The following is a 20,867-nucleotide window of genomic DNA, read 5'->3' on the forward strand; positions in this document are numbered from 1 at the left end:
CTCTTTCTTGGGAAAAGTTTAATGCAACTGTTTATGCAAAAGTTTAACCCTTGTCCCTTAGCTATGAAATTATCTCACTCGATAAATTATAGTGCCGGAAGACTCTGCTAAATGACTATTTTACATTACAAGGGTGGCGGCTTTCACAGTGTAATCCGTGGAACCTGGCATGACACATCTTCTTTCCTTTCCTTCCTTCCTGAAGCTTCGGACTAGGAGGATTTAGCATTTTTAGGCTGCCTCTTGGGTTTAGTTTGGTCTCAAGATGGCAGAAGGGCCTAAAGTTCACATCTGTCACAAACATTTCTAGACAGTCCTTTAACATATCTTCTTGACCACTTTCAAATCCCGCTCTGATGCTTCACTGTGAATCTCCAGGCATCTAAAGGGAAGGGAGCTATGACGGACGACAAGCCACTCTCTGGGAGAACCTGAACCATCAACATAGCTGCACTCTTAAACAGAGTGCAGGCAACCTGCCGGGGACATGCAGGCCATTTTGCAGTGCCACAGCATTTACTCTGCTCGGGTAATCGCAAAAAACAGTTGGCTCTCAACGCTTCGTACCCCGAAGAGCGATCTCATTGTATCTGCAACCGCCTGCCGCCCGTGGGGCCCCGTACCTGCTTCCGCACACCGTTGCTATGGCTTTGAAGCAGCCGGATGCGAGCTGGTAGGAGCCCGTGTAGCACCGGTCGATGGCCCAGTTGAAAAGGTTTATTTGGTCGGGATTGAGTTCCAGCAGCAAGACGACAACCTCGCAGCCCAGCTGATGAACCTGAGTATGTGGAGGCAAGCAGTTATCTGTGTTTAATGAAAGGCTATTCGGGAGAGGGACGCCAAGCAAGCTTGGCCCACGTCAGACAGGGTACAAGCGGGCACGGAGCGTGCATCCCGGTTCGTCCCCACCCCACGTTTTCCTAAGAGGGTGCGGTGTTGCAATTAAAACTGAGATGTATAAACTCATCTGGACTGCCTGTAAGTGTGTCATCTCGCGTCTATTCCTGCTCGACTTTTAACTCTGGAAAGGTGGCGAAGACTTGGGCGATGTTTAGTCTTTGCATTTAAAATATTTCTGAAAAATACATGTATTTGGAAAAAAAAAATTCAATATACGAAAGGAGAGCCTTTGTGTAGGTAAAGTCTTTTAAGGAAAAAAATCAGAGGGAATATGTTTCTGAGGCTTGATTGCCAAATAGTGTGTGTAAAACTTAGCCGGCAAACTTTAAAAAATACAGCATGAATAAATTCTTAATCAGAGATTTTCATATCAAAATATTGGCATAGTAGATAGAATTCATAGGATGCTTAACCGGTTCCTGAAGCCACTGTCATATTTGTCCGGGAGAAGCCAGGTGCCCGGAGGCTACGTTCCCCTCAGAAAATAAGTTTCCTGCCTTCTCCTGACTCCGTCCACCGTCCTGCCAGTTGCGACCAGGTGGAGAAGGAAAACTTCTAACCTGTTTGTTGTTTTACTACAGGGTGTGGGCCCAGTTGGAACAATATTCTAACTGGACGGCCAGACACCATCCACCTAGTTCGCCAAGGGGCTTAAGAGATCCTCCTGTTTTATTTTCTAGAAACTTTAGTTTTTCGGCTTTCACATTTTGATCTGCAATCTACTGTCTTTTTTTTTCATTCCTGATAGCTTGCTCTGTCCTAATGCTTGAGCTAGGATCTTCAGTATAATGTTGGCAGAGGGGGTGAAAGAAGGTTTCCTCGGTCATTTAAATCTCAGGGAACACTTTCCAAATTCACTACTAAGCATGATATTTGCTATACAATTTTTTAAAGACACCCTTTATCAAACTAAGAAAGTTCTTTTTTATTCTCAGTTTTGTTAGGAGTTTCTCTCGTAAATTAATGTAGAATTATATTAAATGCTTTTTCTGCGTCCAACGAGATGATCATATGATATATCCTTTTTGAGATTCTATCATCATAGTTAATACACTAATGAACTGATGGATGTTTGAATATTCAACCAATCTTGCAGCTCTTGAATAATCCCAACGTGATTATGATGAATCAAGATTTTAAAAAATATATTACTGGATTCAGTTTTCTAATATTTTGTTTAAAGTTTTTGTCTCTACGCTCATGAATGAAATTGCCTTTTAATTTTATTTCTTGTTAAATCTTTGCCAGGTTTTAGTAGCAAGCTTAGGCTGGTCTCCTAAAATATGTTGGGATATTCTTCCTATTGAGCTGTTTTCTCTTTAAGGGTTTGTATTAAATCAATGCAATTTGTTCCTGAAATGCTGAATTCATCGGTAAAGCCTTCTGGTCCTAAAGTTTTCTTTGTGAGAAGACTTTTAATTACAGATTAAAGTTCTTTATTACTTATTTGACTATTGAGATTTTCCTTTCTTCTTGTACTGTGTTTTTCTAGGAATTTGTCTGTTTTACCTAAATTTTCAAGTTTATTGGCATAAAGATGGTCATATGTTCTCTTTTGTTTTAAATATTTGTAGCATCTGTACTGACGCCCCTTTACATTTCTGATGTTGGTGACTTGTGCCTTCTCTCTGTCTTTCCTCATCAGAGACTTGCCACGGATTTACCCATTTTATCAGTCTTTTAACGAATTCAACTTTTGGTTTAAATATTCATTTTGATTGATTCTCTTTCATTAATTTCTGCTCTTATCTCTATTACTTCCTTCACTGTACTTTTTTTGAGTTTGATGTTATTGTTTTTCTAACATCTTGAGATGAATGCTTAGGTCGCTGATTATCAGCCTTTTTTTCCTGTCTGATATGTGAATTTAAGACTATACATTTCACGCTCAGCAAGACTTTATTTACAACCCACAAGTTTACATGTAGTGTTTTCATTATTCTTCGGTTAAAAATATTTTTTCAGTTTCTTTTGTTACTGATTCTTTGACTTACGAGTTATCTGGAAGAACGTGTCTTAATGATCTTTTTGTGTTATTGATGACTAGCTTAATTTCACTGTGATTACAGGAGAGTGTCTGTGTCATTTCAATCATTTGAACTTTGTGAAGACTTGCTTTATGGCCCAGTTTCTGGTCAATTTTGGAAAATGTGATTGTGATTTTTATCCTGATGCATAACAGTGATGTGAACAACAGCTAAACCTATAGTCCTCTGGCCGATGTGGGACGAGACAGTGCTGTGGGCAGTGCTCAGACTCCCCAGGAACCCAGTGGAGGCAGAACGCCCTAGACATTCAACGCCATGTCCATGGCTGCTACTCACGCGTAAATCCTGACAGGCGAGGATGTTGTCAAGCCACTTATACAGGTAGCCGTCTGGGGAAAGACCCACGTTGTCGAACACGGGGCCACAGCACAGCACCGCTGACATCGCCTGATGACAGAACACAAAAGCCAGGATGATCTCACGGCAGGCGCTGACTGCAAATGCTAAGGGTCTTTTACAGCCTTCGTTTCCACAAGACTTGAAACTCCTTAGGAGATTCGATAAAAAAATACGATTCCCAATTTTGGCTCTTTTGAGAAGAGTTAAACCCATAAATTTCACTTTGTGAACATGTAATTTTATGATTATAACAAATCTTTATGATGAAAGAGTGCGATATTCAAAACCAAATGACCATTTCCCAGTATTTAAAATAAACTTACCTTCAGTGATTTCGAGTGAATGAGTTCTGCTTCGAAGACAAACACAGCTTTCCAAATTTTGCTTTGCTGACAGATATGACTATGAACTGAACTGACAAACTTGACAAATATTTGAATAACGTACTAAATTGCCGAACTATTCAACGCATGGAAATAAATGTGATTTGGAATCAAAGATAAAGAAAAGGAAGAATATGAACTTTAGTTCCTTGGCGGTGGGGCAGGAGGAAATGGAAGGGGAGGGAAGACCTCGACTAACATGGCAGCTGGCAGGCCCAGAAGGCCATCGGAGCCGTGGTTTAAACTGTTCCACGAGGTGAGAGTCAGCCCGGGAGTCAGCGACTTCCGGTGTTTGTGACAGAGCTGATGCGCAGTTAATTTTCCAAAGGAAACCAGGCTGTAAGGAATCACGCTTCTGACTCCTTGAACAATCCCAGTAGTATGGAAATTGATTTCTGGGGTCTTCTAGGGTAGGAGGCTCAAAAGTGAATGTGGCTCCTGGCAGATTTTGAACAGGTTTCATAGTCATATGAAACACACACACACATCTAATTTTTTTAGAATTAGCAAGGCAGCTACTCAAAGCATTCACCCTTTTAGCAAACACGTGTGGTTCTGACATAGGAGAAACGCCAGGTAAAAGTGGGAGTTTGGAAAAGCTTGATGTTTTGAAATTATAAGCCCAGTTGGAACATTTACATAGTTATACGTAGTAACTCTACGTTTATGTGTGTAGCTTTGGAACTTTTAAAGTCAGCTTATTTGTTTATACGCGTGTTTGTGTGATTTTCTGCACTCGTATTTTATCACATACCATCTTATTTGTTTGCACCTTATTTACGGCATGTGTCAGCTTAAGGAAGGAGACCAGGTGCCCTTCCCGAGGCAAAGGCGACCTACCTTCAAGGCGCAGTACTGGTATCTGGTGATCTGGTGATTCCGGTCGCTGTACCGGTCCAGGGGCGTGAACATGACGCTGAAGGGCCCCGCCCACTGGCTAAACAAGATGAAAAGATGGTGCCTCAGGCTTTGCTGGGGGAAGAGAAATCTCCGGTGGTGAACTAGAGGGAAAAACGCCGAGTTCAGAGTCTACGAGACTGAAAAATACAGTGACTACAGTTTATGCCACGATTATACGTGATTTTTAAGTTTGGGGAAAAGGAGTACTATCACTTCCTAACTCCAGTGTTCTTTAGATAAAGAAACGTGTATTTCCAAAGTCAAGTGGAATCGTCTTTCTAAGTGTGGACCCTCCACCTGCTCACACTGCAGTCCCTAGCGCCTCACTCCGTGGGAAGGAGACGCGGGAGACGGACTCACACACGCTGTTTTCTAATCAACGTCCAGAAAACTCGCAGCGCCTTCCACTCAGCTATCACTGACACAGACAGTGTTCCCATGACAGCGGCTGCCGGTCTCCGGAAGCACTGCGACGCGCTACACACAGGCTGGTTCAAACGAACTCGCTCTAACTCAAGAGGGTCAACTCACATCTCAATTTGGAGCCATTGGAGGTGAGGAGGGCTGGTTACGCAACATCAAGATAACAATAAAAGAGAAACGGTCGAGTTGCATCTCTTTGTACTTATGTCAAAAGTTTTAATGACAGGCATTCATTTTTACACCAGACTGACCAGATGTTTTTATTCTCTACGCTTCTATTAGGTGATGTAGAAGTCTATGTGATGTGTTTAGATAGAGTGAAGAGCTGTTCACAGATTTTGTAAAACGCATAATAAATAATGACAAAAATGTAAACGTGGTGGGGAGGAGTAAAAATTGTAATGACTTTAGAATGTGTTCTAACGTAAGTGACCATCGACTTAGAACAGACTGCTGTAACTACAGCTTGGTAAATATGAATCGAATGGTGACCACTCACCAAAAAATCTATGCGATACACAAGAAATAGAGAAAGGAACCCAAACGCAACACTACAGAAAGTCACCAACATACAAGAGAGGGCAAGAGGATAAAGAACGAAGAAAACTACAAAAACAATCAGAAAACAATCGATAAAGTGGCAATAACGTGTCTATCATATCTAACTATAAATCTACATATTCGAATAAAAATGGATTAAATGTTCCAATCAAAAAATGGGGTGGCTGAATGGATAAGAATACAAGCCCCTCACATATGCTGCCTACGAGAGATCCACACAGACTGTCAGCAAAGGGATGGACAAAGACATTTCATGCAAATGAAACAAAAAAAGGCTGGGGTCGCAATACTTATGTCAGCCAGGACAGACTTTAAATCATGTTTACAGATGAGCACAATGAGGATGCTCATCTGTGAACGCTGCCTCTGAATCCTGTCCTTCCTGAAGAAACCCATAGGTTGATCTTCAGGTGGGAACCAAAGCAAAGAACAGAAATCTCGACAAACACAAAGCCGAACTTAATTCCTATCGCTCCCTTTCTGACTCTGGGCTGAATTACCACTATCCGTTCCCACGTGCCTGTCCAAGCGTTTCGAGACAAATCGGTGATCCCACCGCAGACCCGCACCCAGGCCAGGGGCACTGAAAAGGACACGCACGGTCCAGAGAAACAAATGGTGCTCCAAGCACAAAGGTGACCCGCAGCGATGTGTGACTGTACCTGGGACGCACTGAATCAAGTTGGCGACCATGGCGCTAAAATGTGCCCGGATATCTTTGAGAATTTCAACTTCTTTATCGTTTTCGGCTTCCAGCAGCATGCGGGTCAGGTCCACATATTCTAAGAACAAAGCTCCGAGGGCCAGAGTGTCCCGTTCTAAGGCTCCGTTTGTGCTGGAACAAAAAAAAATGAAACTTTTAGATGCTCGGTCTTTGTGTCAACGTGGTATGTGCTTCATGGAAAATGAGTTCTCACGGTCAGAACTCACACACTAAATTTGTTCTTGACCTATATACAGTGTAAATAGAATATGAAAAAAAAAACACAAAAGCTTTCCCGGATTTTTCTGAGTAAAAGTTACAGGTAATATATTTTTTAAAAAAGAGAAAGAAGAGACCAGGTGAGCAGAGATCAGCTCAGGAGAGTTTTCACCCTACCTGTCACTTATTACGCCAGCGTCAGCCAGGAGCTCAAATATTCGGAGTAGCTGCAGTCTTAACAAGTCCCGTCGTTCTCGGCGTTTTTTGTTCTGTGCGGAAAGAGGGGACAGCACTTAGAGACGTGGGTGAAACCATGTGAATTCTGCTTTAGGAAAGTGGATTTGAGAAGGGCCTAATCTGGTCTTTTTCTAAACACGAAAGACAAAATGCATTTTTCTTTCTTCCTTATCCTTAGAGGAAACGCTTGCTGTAAGAGAAATTTCATGAAGGAGCCCACAATATTTATAAGGTGGACATGTTTGGAACGAGCCTCATCTCCCAGACGCCTCCAGCGTCCGCGGGAAGACTGGAGTACCCGGAACAAGTGACGGGCACAGAGGACACCGACATGCCCACCGATTCGGGTCACAGAGCTCACGTGTTCTTCCTCGAACTGCTCGATTTTTGTTACTTCTTGGATCTGACCTACTGTATGGGAAGCTCTTCTTTGGTCTTATTCTTTTTTATTTTTGATCCTGCTACATTATAAGTTTATCTTTTTCAGAGTTCACTTTGGGGAAGATAATGTTGAGGAAAATAGTTCATGTGAGAGACAAAACAAATAATATTCTTGACCATCCAACTCCTTGTAGAAAACAAGCAAACGAACTAAAAAAAAAATAAACGAAATTCAGTGAACTCAGACCCTCCCGCAAAAGAATGTCCTATCCTAACATATATGTGACTATTCGGGTTGTTGTGCTTTTGTAAGTTTAGGACCTGAAATCTTTTAAAGTAGGAACCATATTATACGAAATACTCAAACACTGAAAAATAATGAAAACACCACAAGTTAAAATATTCCTTAGGAGAAACCATTAGGTAAGATTTAAACTCTCAGCACTGTCCAAACAAACCAGGGCATGAAATGATTTAAATTCAAAATCTTACCTCTGGTCTCCGTTCCAGAGCTTCTTTCATTAATGGATGAAGTTCTTCTACCAATTCTCTACGGAGGAAAAAGGCCAGCACTTGAAATTCGTTATCGTTGACACCAAACTTGTCATCATATTAATCTATTCAGCCCTAAGTCGTTAGCTTTTATCAGTTTGCGTCTAACATCAGAATCTCTCTGGCCTTTCTATTTCCCAACCACGTTGGAAGCAGGTACTGGCCTACACTTCGTATGATAGGTTCTGACCTCAGTGGTACGAACATAATTTTGGCTCAGTACGTATGTGTCGACTTGATTTATGTTCCAGAAACCTCTCTGGCAAGATCCTATCTGAACAATTAAACCATATTTTTGCAAGTGCTTACTAAATTCAAAGCACTTTATTGTAGGCTGAGGGACTGAAGGTAAATAAAACTGAGTGGCAGCACAGAAGAAATATTCAGTATAATTAGGGCGCAAGACACAGGTGCAATCCCAAGGTGCCGCCTTGGGGACCTGTGCTCAGGGGACTAACTTAAAGCTGATTTTAAAATGAAGCCTTTTTAAAACTTCATTAGAGATTCCTGTATTTGAGCTATATGACACATGCAAATACGGCGAGTCCTATAATAGTGAGCTTCTCATCCAAATCTTCCCTCTTGTGTGGCAAAAATTAAGGCCTAATCATATCAATATGTGTCTCATGTTACATGTATATACCTCACGTCCCTGATAGCTCCAAAACAAAATGACGAGCTCTGGACTGTTGGTATGTATTTTATCTAGAGTCTGCTCCATGTCTGAAACCTTATTATTATTATTATTTTTTTTGGCAGGATATTTTGTGTTATTAGAAATCACCCTCGCGGGAAACCCCAGGACAGGAAGGCGAGCCTGGTGGCGTCCTGCACCGAGGGACAGAAGGCCCGTGTCCCATTTCAGGTTCCTCCAAAATGCATGCTAGAATTTCTTCACCAAAGACATGGGAATAATATTAATGGTCTCCTCCATCTAACAGCAACCACGTCCTGAATGTTTACTGCTTATATTGATATTTTTGTGTATTTTTCCTCACGATAAATCTGAGCCAGGTTCTATAATTATACCATTTTTTTTCTTTATTAGAGAGAGACACTTTATTGATGACGACAGTTTTAAAGGGGAGGGAACTGAGGCCCAGATCTACGGGCTTGCAAGTGGCAGAAGTCATTCCCCCTGAGGAATTTTAAGAGGGTGACATATGCAAAAGAGCCTCAGGTTCTTTGGGAATGAACTCGGTCATCTGGGAACTGTTCTTGTTTGTATATGATGCTTTGTCTTAACTTATTGATAAATAGTAAAACTCTGGTTAGGTGGCACTGATATCGTCAGAACTCACAATTACTCTTTTTAAGGACGGTGTCTGGCTCTATACGTGAATAACGTAACTGATCTTTTTCGGTTGCTTCTCAGACGTCTCATTAATCTTTATTTTTCAGTAGGGTTTCTCACAGATGCTTGGAGCTTTCCCTTTTATGTCTGCACGAAAAACTGTAAGATTTCATTTGTCCTTCTAGGCTTTCCTGCTTAAAGTCATCAGAGGTGGCCCAAACTACCGTTTCCTGATGATTCTTTGAAAGGGTGTTGACACTGCCTCAGATGGAATGGCATTTTGATCAGAGGTGTGACATGAGCAAGGAATCCAGAAAGTGAGACTGACGGGTCTATCAGGGCACATGGCAGTGTGACCGATCCCCCCTGAAGGAGTCCCACCAGTTCTCAGTCTCCGAGAGCCTGCTGCCTAAACAGCTGATGAGCACACACGCTCCCTACTCTGACCTGAGACCCTCTGAACGGTCTGGTTAACCGGGCGTTGACGCCCAATATCTTCCTTAATAAACGATATAAAAAACAAAGCTTGCAAGCGAGCGGCACTGTCTAAGTGGCTATGACCGAGAGTGAAATGGACGCGAGGCAGCTGCGGGCAGTGCTGGCTCCCTGCACGCCGGCCAGAGGACAGAAGGAAGTGGCGGCAAGCCCAACGCCGCAGGCACGTGCCAGCAGCAAACTCAGGCTCGCGGTAAAAACGGGCACCACGACAGCAGCCACGCGTGTCAACTGACAACAACCCATTAAGACCCCCGTACCTGAAAACGAGAGAATTCGTTCTTCCAAATCCTAAAACTAAGGACTCTGTGATCTCGATGCCCTCTAGTCTCATCAAAGGCACCAACTGCTTTAAGAGAACTCCCACCGACGGAGTGCCTATGGCCTGAAACGAGTGGATTAAAAGTGAAAAAGAGGTCACATGACAACGGACGCTTCCGAGGATGCATTATGACACTTTTAAAAGTTCTGAACCACATCTCGAGGCACTGACATCGTTTCGGGAAAAAGAGCACGACCCATACATTTTAACGCACACTATGAATGCATCTTCCCTGTGACACACATTTTAAAGAATGCTCTTATTATAAAAATATACTTAAAACACAAATCTACAAAACCATCTTTAACAAGACAAGTTAGTCAAAGGCGTGGTTTCAAGGGGACTACTTGGTGAGAAGTGAGGGACAGAATCAAACCGCGGGACACCGATAACGAGTCACCCCACGGTCTTGAGCAACTTTGCTCACTCTTTATCTCCCGCTGCCGCCTGCCAGGGAGGAATGTGAAATTCTTCACACAGACACTCGGTGGAATTTGGAAATGTGTAGGATGAAAATCTGATCCCACGTACTCCAGATGGCAGACACGGCGCACTGTGAACTCTAGACCGGCGAGCTAGAGAGAAACCTTACGGAAGAAAGCTTCGGATGCGTCATGTCACCTTGTTATCGTAGCTGGCTGCGCCATCGGGCGTGGTCGCCATGATTTCTGGAGTGGAAGCTCTTAAGTGTCCCGGGCTCATGATGCTGGGCTTCGCGACCCCGAAGCAAAGAATGAGGTAGTTTCTCCACAAGGTGACGTAGTTGTCCCCACTGCTGGCGGTGCTGGTTTTCTTGGCATTAATTGGGCTACTGGAAATATGGAGTTGAAAGCAAGAATGAAGGTAAGTTCTGCAGTGTAAACATCACATATGGAATCCGGACCCCACGAGGCGCCCGCATAGAGCTGGACGGTCACTGTCCAGGGTTGTCTGGACAGGGAAGGTCACTACGGGAGGGGACGTGAATGATGCTGCCCACCGGTAAGGTCTGAGATCCTGTACTCAGACAATCATACTGATTATTAAAGAACAAAACAAACGAGCCTCTATAGACAAGAACTTTGGACCTGTTTTCTACTCCACATTAAGAATTCCGCCTTGGGCAGTTTGGAAACTGGAAACCGGAGAGGAAGCGGCAACTGGAGCGGATCCCACACCCGGAGAGGATGCTACCCACCGGAGAGCATCCTAGCAACAGGAGAGGATGCTACAATCAGAGGATGCTACAAACGGAGAGGATGCTGCAACCAGAGAGGATGCTGCAGTATCCCAATCTCTCACATGGGATGAAAACGGAAGAGGGCACATGGTGGACCAGGCGGGAGGGAGGCACAACGCAGACCCTTACTTGGGGTCCACCAGAGGCATGACCGACTGGAGCCGTGTGAAGGCGTAGGGCCAGGCGTAGCTGAGGGCCGTGGGGCAGTGCTTGGGGAGGTTCTCCTGCCGCAGGAAGCTGAACAGGCAGAGGACCCAGGGGTCTTTGACAGACTGAGCGAATATCCAGACGTGCGATGGGCTCTTCACATCGTAATGGCTGTTGACCAGGACCGCGTTCCACTCTACCAGCCACTGCAGATCCACGCTGTGGGTCAGCGGTAGGGTGGCCTGGGGGCAAGTGGGCAACGAGTCAACGCCAGGCTGTAAACTGCATGTCCTCGACACGGCTGTGACTTGTAAACGTCCCCCCGCCCCTCCCACGTGAGACCTCCGTTTGCAGTCATCTGTTTTGTAGGCTGGATGGCAAGCAGCTGACGCACAAGGATAAGGATGGGTCATACTCTGTCCAGCTTTAATGCCACATTGCACAGTGCATTACTATATAGCAGCTGCTCCGCAACATGTATTTTAATAAATACGTGATGTCCGTTAATTCAAACTTGTTCATGGATTGGCCTTTTAAAATTCTGAGAAGTTATTAATCTGAGATCCACAAATGTGTTTTAAATCCCCGTAATTATTTATTTACATTTTTATCCATGATCTTATTTAATTTTACTTGGATCGAAATAAATAACTTCCCTCTGACTTTGGGAGAGGGATTGAAATACCGTCCCTCTGACTCCCTTTTGCGAAGGGCATTTTACTGATGATTTTTTAAGGTGAGATACCTACTTGTCCTTTGTTATCAAGCCAAAATAATACATTCTAGAACTATTGAAAGATGTCGATATCTATATCTTTTTGACTGTCTATCCAGCCAGCCATCTTTCTATCACACTTAAGTTCTTACAATTCATTTTAAGTCCAGAACATCAAAGTCTGGGGAAGAGCAGGTTTCAAATGATCTGGCTATTGTGCCATGAGAGAAAACTGCTTTTATGTCTGTTAGGCATTTAAAGTATAATAGATGAGGCGCGTTAATTTTCTTAAAGAAGCCTGAGCAATTCTTCTTGAAACTGCAGTTTCCAACAGATTATATTCCTAAGGCTCGAATTGTTTGAAATATTTCTGAGCGTCTGTTAAGCCAGTACTTGAAAAGCTCACCTGGTTTTCCTAGGTGCTTTTGTATCAGTTTATTAATCTGACGCCTGGATTTTTTTCCACATCATTTTTGTCTCTCTTTTCAGACAAGTCCAGAGCTTACACAAAAGGAGTGGCAATCAGGGTCAAGTGTGTACTCACCGAGTCCGAGACGGCCACGTGGATGAAACTGTCGAGAATGGAAGAACTCAGCTGGTCCATCACATCGATCACAGGCCTGTCGTCATCCTGCGAGAGGGGAGGTGGTTACTCCCCATGGGAAAACGAGTCCTTCCCACCCCGCACGCCGCCCCGTCTGTACACGAAGCAGAACTGCCTGCAAGATACGATGAGTTTTTCTCACAGAAAAGGGCGTGCCAAGACGGCGAAAGGCACAGATGATACGCCCCGTGCTTCTGAGTTGAGTCTTTCAAGTGTCAGAGGAAGATCATTCCGGCTCTTAGATGTGGCACAGAAAAGCCATATCCTCGAATTTCAGAAACACAAACATGCGCCCAAGAATCTAAATCTCGGAGCCGGACGTCATTCACTGCAGTGCGTGTGTGTCGTCGTTAACTTTAGGGAACGGAAACCCCACGGAACGATGCTTTGCCAGGCCAGTAAAGTGCTACTTACTGAAGTCACTGACCCACTAACATAACTGGTAAATTGCTGACTGTGGCTGATTTTTAGTCCCACAGAAACCACAGTGGAGACCGACCACACGCTCTGTGTGGCATCTACATCGCTGTCCAGCTATTCGGTCAAGAAGCGGACCGGAAGGGGCACGAGAGGCGGCGTCCTATAGGAATTCTCCTGTGTGAACAGTGATGTGCGTGTATGTATATGAGTATGTGTGGGCTTACCATCCTTTACTACAGAGAAGCTGTAGTATAAACAATATAAAATTGTTCATTTAGGAGGTTAGAGCAAAGCCTTGGACTGTCTTTCTCATGTAAGAGAAGGGTTTCGAAAAAGTTGGGGCTGCTCAAAGAAAGCCACGCTGCTAACGGGCTGCTGGAACAGCAGCCAAGGACGCTGGCTTTTAGAGACACCTACACCTGGCTTCCATTTCTGGCTCGGTCATGTCCCAGCTGCTGATTTGGGGGCTTCTAACCTCCCTAAACCTCAGGCTCAGGATCTGTAAGAATAACCATATGTATTCTTAGGGTTATCGTGAGGGTTAAATGAGATAATATGTGCAGAGCGCTTATACGGTGCCTGGTACATCCACGGAAATCATCATCATCATCCATCATCCATCCTCCTCCTCCTCCTCATCATCAGAGACTTAACGGAGGTTTAGCAAAACAGAGCATGTCTCAGGTATCCATTTGCCAGATACCAGAGATATGCTCTTAAAATATATCAGGAAAAAAGCTATCTCAAAAAACGTGAATGAAAAGGACCGTGATGGTTGAAAATGTTTTCTAAAGACCGTGACCACCCTGAGGATCGTAAAACCAAGACCAGCGATTCAAAACAAGGACACGGAAGGTGGCCTTTTCCTAAAGTATGTGACATAAAAAGCTGTCCCTACTCTCATCACCTCATGCCTAGGGTCTGGCCATCTCTGCTGTCAGGTGATGAGCCTGAGCACTGAACAAGGGTGCACGCACTGGGCCCTGTCTGGGCGGGTAGCTGGAGCTGTTGGCTAAAGTCAGGCTTAACCACGGGCACCCTTCTTCCCTCTCCAGGGGATGTGTTTCCTTGGGACGCCATTTCTCTACCGTTATAAAGATTCAACAACTTCCAGTCAGCCACACTGCTCGGAACCTTGATCATTTTCAATGGGATACATTATTTTTTCAAGCCTGTTCTTTAATATAAATATAATAATATTTTTTTCTTAATCTGACATATGCCGAACGTTATAAAGGGAAATGATCTGTGACCTCATCTTAAAATTCTTCGCGTCTTCACAAGCACCATCTCTTATAAAATCAGGAACAGGCTCTTCTATTGCCCTCAGAATACGTGAGTTATCTCTTGGTGATCACGTGCTAGTGCATAATTAAAAGGCCGCCACGAATCAAAAACTATTCCGTGGCGTCACGTGTGACACAGAACTACATAAAATAGTAATGCGTTATTTGTCCTTTTTACTCTCACTCCAAAACTGCTGAAAGCAACGAATTGGAGAATTCGGAGAAATGGTCCATACCTCAGGCTGACCCAGGGCAAGAAACAGCGCTCGGATTTCCTTGAGTATTAAAACGGACAGCTTGCGAGTAGCTACTTGGAAACTGCAGAGCAAAACCAGGGCGAAGCCTTCCACGGCGTGGAGGACGCCACAGTGGGGCCCTCGTTCCGACTGCATTCGGTGGCTGGAGCCGTTTGGGATTAGCTGTCACGCAACAAGAACAACATTCTGTATTCAGAAAAATAACAGCGGAAGAAGAAACTACTTTCATGATGTACATCTTTTGGCACATTCGACCTTGTGACGTTAAAATAGATTACAATGGCTTATGTCTACGAGTTCATTATTATTCGTGAAATGTCATCGATCCCTTTTTGCTTTTAGATCAATTGTTACTTTGGAACACCATCGACTGTCTGTCACCTGTGATAAGAAATAACTTTTCTAAGGCTATTAACACTAATAAAAACAAAACTGCTTCTATCCACATCTTTTGGAATTGTATGATATAATCAAAGTGGCCTAATTTGTTGTTACTTAAATTCTCTATAAACTTTTGGATACCATTAAACTGAATTTTCAGACATTCGCTTCCTAACGAGATTTGCTAACTTGCTTTTGTGTGAGAGTTTAATCCAGCTTTTGCACGTTGATGAGATGGGTTCTGAATGTCTCCAAACTGTAACCAGGTGAGTCTACAGCAGCAGCCAGCCAGACGCTAGGGCAGGATCCCACCTCACGTCAGTTTTCCTTCTACTAGCATATGGCCCTTGTTTTTCCACACTGCCTTTTGGCGCATGTAGAACACGGGGAAGGAGAATGACCTTGACCGCGACCTCATCCCTGAGGTCAGCCCGTTGGGATGGAGGCTGTTCCCTAAATGCTGTTGTACTTCCCTGAGCTGGTCCTCGGACCCCGAGCTATGCCATCCCGTGGCCGGACTCCTCTCCACCTCCCTGCCTTGTCATTGCTGCCCTGGGGTAGTCTCCCCTCTACCTCACCCCGCCACCTGCTCTTCAGAACGTTATGGTGCAGCGGTAGCGCTCGGGGCGGAGGCGGGAGAGGATCGAGAAAGCACAGACGGCACTTCCTCCCTGTGGACAGTGGGCAACGCAACCGGTAAGTTGCCAGCTATGAGAGACAAACCGACTGCGGGCGGCTAACTTTTTACATCCGTTTCCACACCCAGCTCTAGCTCCCGGGCCCATGGTCGTTAGCTCTTATCAACACATTTATAATCATAATTCTCTGGAAAAAAAAAAAACGATTTCTACTCCCTCCACGGCCTTGTTCGTGGTGACAAACGCAACCTGTGGCACATCACACCCCGACTGACGTGTGCGCTACGGAAGTGCACGAGGGACGGGTCACCTCGGAGCTCCTGAGTTTGCTGGCCTGTTCGTAGGCTTTCCCTTGCGTCTGCGTGGCCAGCTTCCACTGCGTGAGCAGCTGCAGCAGCAGCTTCAGCGAGGAGTCCAGGAGGCTGTGGTGCATGTCGTTGACCTCGCGGAGCAGGAAGGTGGTGAAGCCGAACAGAACGTCTTCCCGCCAGTCTGGGAAGTCCACCAGCAGACCTTGGAGGGAATTCTGTGCGATGTGGCGCAGCTCGTCGTCCATGTGGATGGAGAGCCTGGAAACGAACGCATGTCGGTCAAGGCGAATCCTGCACTAACCCCTTTCCTGCGCGCGTGAGGCGGCGTCTGGGGCTCTGCTTTGACGTGTGCCTGAAAAACGGGTGGCCCTCCCGCCGTTATGTTACAAGCATGTGACTACATTCTCCACTCAGCTCCCCTAACGCTGGCACCTTAGATAGCCAGGGCACTCACCAAACCCAAGAAACCATGACCGGGGCAATGGGATTCACTAAATGACAGATTTCATCCGGATCTCCCCAGCTTTCCACTCGTGTTCCCTCCCAATCCAGAATGCAGTGTACAAGACACCACGGGGCAGTTAGCTGTGTGTGAATTACTCTTCCATACCTTATTGGATGCAGAATAAATTACTATCAATCCTTCTGCTTTTAAGGATGAGAAATCTGAGTACTGGAGAAACTAAGAGATTCAGTGAAAACGAGTGACTACAAGTTAGGCCAGGTGTCCTCAGTCGGCTTCTAGGGACACTGCGGGCCGTTGCAACTCAGAGCGTGGCATCTCTAGCAGGTAGACGCCACGGATGCTGCTAAACACCGTGTGACACACAACGACCTGGTCCAAACGTGGACAGCATCGTGGCTGAGGATGCCGAGCCAGCGGCTGAGGACCACCAGTGTATCTGCGTTTAACCTGGAACAGCGTGAGAACGTTAACTCTCGGCGCTGGCGTGGGGTGTTGTAGCTAATGCAACGCTTTATGGATTCTTTCATCCACTCAATTAGTAACCGAACGTTCGAGACCCTCCTGACTCAGGTGCTGTGCTGCTGCCTACGGCCCTCACGACGTGCAGTTCTACATGGCTGCGTCTAGAGTGTGGGTGCTGTGAGGGCCAGTGCTGAATGGGGAAGGGTCGCTGGGCCACCCGGGGAGGGTTCCAGCAGGGAAGGGGTTAAGTGTGTGTGTCCCAGAATCAGAGTGCCTGAGTCAGAGACTTGCTTCTGTCGCTCATCAGCCATGTGACCTCACGCTAGTTACCTCATCTGTCCAAGCCGAGAGCCTCATTTGGAAAGTGGCGGCAATAACTACCTGCAGCTCAGACCTGTCGTGAGGTCCACCGAGGGGACCCGGGATGGAGTGTGGCACCACACGGAGCCTGTGGTGAGCGCTCAGTGAATGCTTACGTTATCATCAAAGAAATGCAAACTCTGTCCAGAAAGTTACAGAAGAGAACAGCGGAGGACGTCCTGGGAAGCGACAAGACTGCGGGCAGGGAGTGGCTGGGAGGCCACCGCAGCAACGCAGGCACAGGGGGCCTGGCCCGAGGCAGAGCCGTGCCGAGGGAGGGAGGGATGGAGGTCCAAGACGGGACCTCTCGAGAACACTTGCTCGTTGTTCCCCCACATCAGAATGGTGCCCACTGCGTCGGGCTTCGTGGGGACAGACACAATGGCAGCGCCACAGACAGTGCTGGCCCTCCGGTGAGTCCAGCGGCATGCCCTGCCCACGCGCCCGCACCCTGGTCCAGAGTCAGGCATCACTACAGGCCAGCAGGGTGACTCCAGAGGCAAGAGCCTCCCACACGGGTTTACAGCAAAATGGTGACTGTACCAGAACGCTGTGTGACGTTTACAAAACTTAGGATTCCAAAGGCCACCGTGTACCTCTCGTGGCCAATCCCAACTTCGTTGAAACGAGCGACCTTTCCTTGTACCCCAAGTGAACCAGTGACTGCTTCCTGTGACCACGGTGTCCCTTGGATTAACCGCAGCACAGACATCAGCCTCGATCAGCCCTCCCAACGGTCTTGTGAGAAAGGCAGCGTTATTCCGGTTTTCCGGAGGAAAAACAACAGGCAAGGGCTCAGGTCATTGGTCCGGGAACGCGGCCCCGCGGGCATGCAGAATGCCGGCTTTCCGAATGGTTCGGTCTCACCCCTTTCTGGTACGACCTCCGAGCCGCTCAAGTGCTCGCGTCCGTGCTGGTGGCTCACGGGCCTGTCCACTGTCGTCCGTGGCAAAGGGACAGGCTGCCCCTTTACATTTCTGGGTCATCTGGGCCCTCGTGTCACAGCCTTTCTTCATTTCTGCCGCCGCCCCGGGAGACAGTATTGGCACGAAGGACCTTTAGAGTGTATTATTCCCCAGGGAGAGTGTGGGTGACGAGGTCACCCACATCCCACACAGCTGCCATTCAGTCGGCACCCCCACTTGCTCCTTCTCCGGGCTTTGCTCTCTTCCGTCATTATCAGATTAACCAGCTCAAAATGGCATTTTTCATCGTGACGTCCTCCCGCTTAAAAACTCCATCGGTCTAAACACCTCAGCTGATAGTAACGGTTAACTGAAAACCTGTCCCTGCAGTCTGATTTCTGTTTGTCGCTGGGTTTCTCACCTCCTCCTCTTGCTTTATTTTTTCTCCCTCAAACCCAGGATAGCTTTGGTTCTTTCCCCGTCCATTCTCTCCGTGCGTCTGATGTTTCTCATGTGGTGCGCCTTCTAAATGGCATTTAGGGAATACGTCACTTCTGACATTTATCTTAAGGACAGGCGTTAACTGTCAACTGGCCCTGGAGGCCGCCATGAGGAAATGAAGCTTACTGAACTGAAATGATGTAATTTCACTCAAACGAATTAACTTCAGTTCAGGTTCTGAGTATACCACGCCCGTGGGGAGTTGGGGATGAAGGTGCTAAGTATAAGATTTGGGGTAGCTTTCTAAAATACGAAAATGAGTTTAGGACCCCGTTCCTACCTTCTTGGCTCTCAGAATGGGATTAGACCCGAATGAACCTTTCCCAGCTGCTAGTTCCCTTATGTGTTGGCTTCTACATTGGATTTTAAACCCCTCGACCACGGGGAAAAAACAATAAAACGTTCGCTCCTCCCTACACATAGTACCTAGAGTAATGCCGCATTGGGTAGGTGTTGATTTTTCAAGATCATTTTATCTTCTTAGGAATCATGGCAAAGGATTAAAGTCAACTTGACCGACAGTGCCCACGACAGCCTCACCCACCTGGCCAGCAAGTCGATGAGTTCGAGTTTTGACATTCCGTCAGGAAGCAGTCGAGGGATAGCAGCAACGCACGTTCTGAAAAGGTCTATTTTTGGCTTCCTCTCGCCCCTAGAATGTGAAAACCAAGTTCAAGCGCTGCCAAAGGTTATGAAAAGCTTTTTTTAAAAATCGATCGACTCTGTGAACAAAGACTCGAACCCACGTCTTACTGAGTCCCCTTCTGGTGTTTGGTCTGTATTATCTTTGAATGATTTTAAGAGAACTTAGAAAGATTTGCATGTCGGACAGAGTTATGTAGCTGAAAAGAAAGATGTTGGTGCCTTGCAACATATAGAGCTGTCCGCCCATTTCTGATTTTTAAAGTTACACTGATGGGCCCGGCGTCCACAGAGATAGATGCCTTCTCTCTTACCACTTTGAGACCATGAATATTGAAAAGTAATTGATGCCTTCTATACTGTGTTGTAAAATCCAAAGGAAAAATGTAAATTTTGTGATAAATGATTTCCCTATTTGTTTAAACAGGTAGCTGCCTTCTTAACCACATATATTATCAATAACCTTTGTGGAAAACCTTACCTACCCATCAAATCTTTCAAATAACCTAAGTGATAAAACAGGATATTTAAATTCTATGATTTAGTCTTCTGAGAATAAACATAAAATTGCCATCGAATCGTAGGACACAAACACAATAATGAAAATGCAAAGCAGCATAGCAGTACTTCCTTCTTGGATCAGTCACTGTGGTCAGAATAGAAATGCAATAAACAGAATCCATCCTCTGTAATCTTAAGAAGATTGTCTCTTCTACATTATAAACTGCAAACTGCTTTAATATATTCAAAGATTATGTAATGCGGTTAAAGATTTGTTGACAGAGTGAGAGTCTGGGGGTGTCTCCTAATCGTTCACGTTTAAAAGGTCCTCCTACTTTGCTCAGCAGATGTTTAAACAGCTGGGATTATTTCCATATCTGTCGGGAAACGGACGACCCCGCTTGGCCTGAGGAGTAAGGAATTCTTGCGGGCTCCCAAGCTGATAAAGCGAGTCTGGCTTAGAGGCGCTACGTGGCCTGTGATTTCCATGCATGCCTGTGGTCCTAGCTCTTTGGGCTTACAGGAAGTGTGCGAACCCCCCAAACATAATTTTTATTAACATGTTACATAATAATATAATTATATAATAATGGTGATAAAACAGTAATTACCATTATCTGCTAGCATGAACCAGAAAAGGGATGAGAAATGGAAACGGAATGACATAGACTGCTCAGTGTTCAAGTTCATACCTTGAGCAGGGCCTGGGAAGGTCACCTCCGAGGACTGTTAGTGTGGTGTGGGCCTCAATGCTTTCTCCTAAATGTTTACATGGTTCCCTAATGTTTCTCCTTGTGTATTTTTTTTTTTTTTTTAAAGAATGTAGCAATGTGTTATTTTCCACTCAGGGATCTGCCTTAAGACCTAGCATGAAAAATGTTCCTTGTCTTATTTGGGAGTCTTACGATGGCCAAACAGGAAAAAATAGAGAATCATCGTGGAAAAAGTTTAAGGTGCTGGTTAAAATACGAATGCACTGTTCATAGGTACATTTAAACTGTGTCCTTTTATGATTCTGAACACATTGTTTTAGTCCTGACCCTATCTTACCGTCTTTCATTAATAAATTTGTCCTCTAAAAGTCTTTCCTTTCTTTACTTTTTTTTGTGGCAGAGTTTTTTTGTTTGTTTGTTTGTTTGTTTTTTTAAATGGCTACTTTTATGTTGATATCCGAGGAGAAGCTGAGACAACCCTCGGCCGGGGCGCTTCCACCAGAATTGAAGTATATCACACAGTGGGGCGGAAGTTTTCAAAGCATTTCTTATATCTCCTACACTATAAATTGGAAATTGCTT

At 45.3% G+C, this 20,867-nt stretch overlaps 1 protein-coding gene across 7 annotated transcripts in view; it reads right to left on the minus strand.

Moving 5' to 3' along the window:
* FRY (FRY microtubule binding protein) overlaps positions 1-20,867 on the minus strand; it is a 320,056-nt gene that overhangs the window by 59,768 nt on the left and 239,421 nt on the right. For 6 of the 7 annotated variants that reach the window (XM_039861088.1, XM_039861099.1, XM_039860841.1 and 3 more), the window contains 13 exons: positions 18,974-19,081; positions 15,735-15,993; positions 14,385-14,567; positions 12,383-12,469; positions 11,106-11,365; positions 10,379-10,568; positions 9,696-9,820; positions 7,587-7,644; positions 6,654-6,745; positions 6,217-6,389; positions 4,511-4,671; positions 3,225-3,335; positions 624-778 (listed from right to left, as the gene is read on the minus strand). In XM_039861088.1, the coding sequence (XP_039717022.1) occupies positions 624-778; positions 3,225-3,335; positions 4,511-4,671; positions 6,217-6,389; positions 6,654-6,745; positions 7,587-7,644; positions 9,696-9,820; positions 10,379-10,568; positions 11,106-11,365; positions 12,383-12,469; positions 14,385-14,567; positions 15,735-15,993; positions 18,974-19,081 (1,962 nt within the window). The remainder of the gene's footprint in view (positions 1-623; positions 779-3,224; positions 3,336-4,510; positions 4,672-6,216; positions 6,390-6,653; positions 6,746-7,586; positions 7,645-9,695; positions 9,821-10,378; positions 10,569-11,105; positions 11,366-12,382; positions 12,470-14,384; positions 14,568-15,734; positions 15,994-18,973; positions 19,082-20,867) is intronic. The other variant, XM_039860690.1, reaches the window with a different exon arrangement.

This window comes from Pteropus medius, unplaced genomic scaffold (genome assembly GCF_902729225.1).
Source record: "Pteropus medius unplaced genomic scaffold, Ma_sr-lr_union100, whole genome shotgun sequence".
Lineage (NCBI taxonomy): Eukaryota > Metazoa > Chordata > Mammalia > Chiroptera > Pteropodidae > Pteropus > Pteropus medius.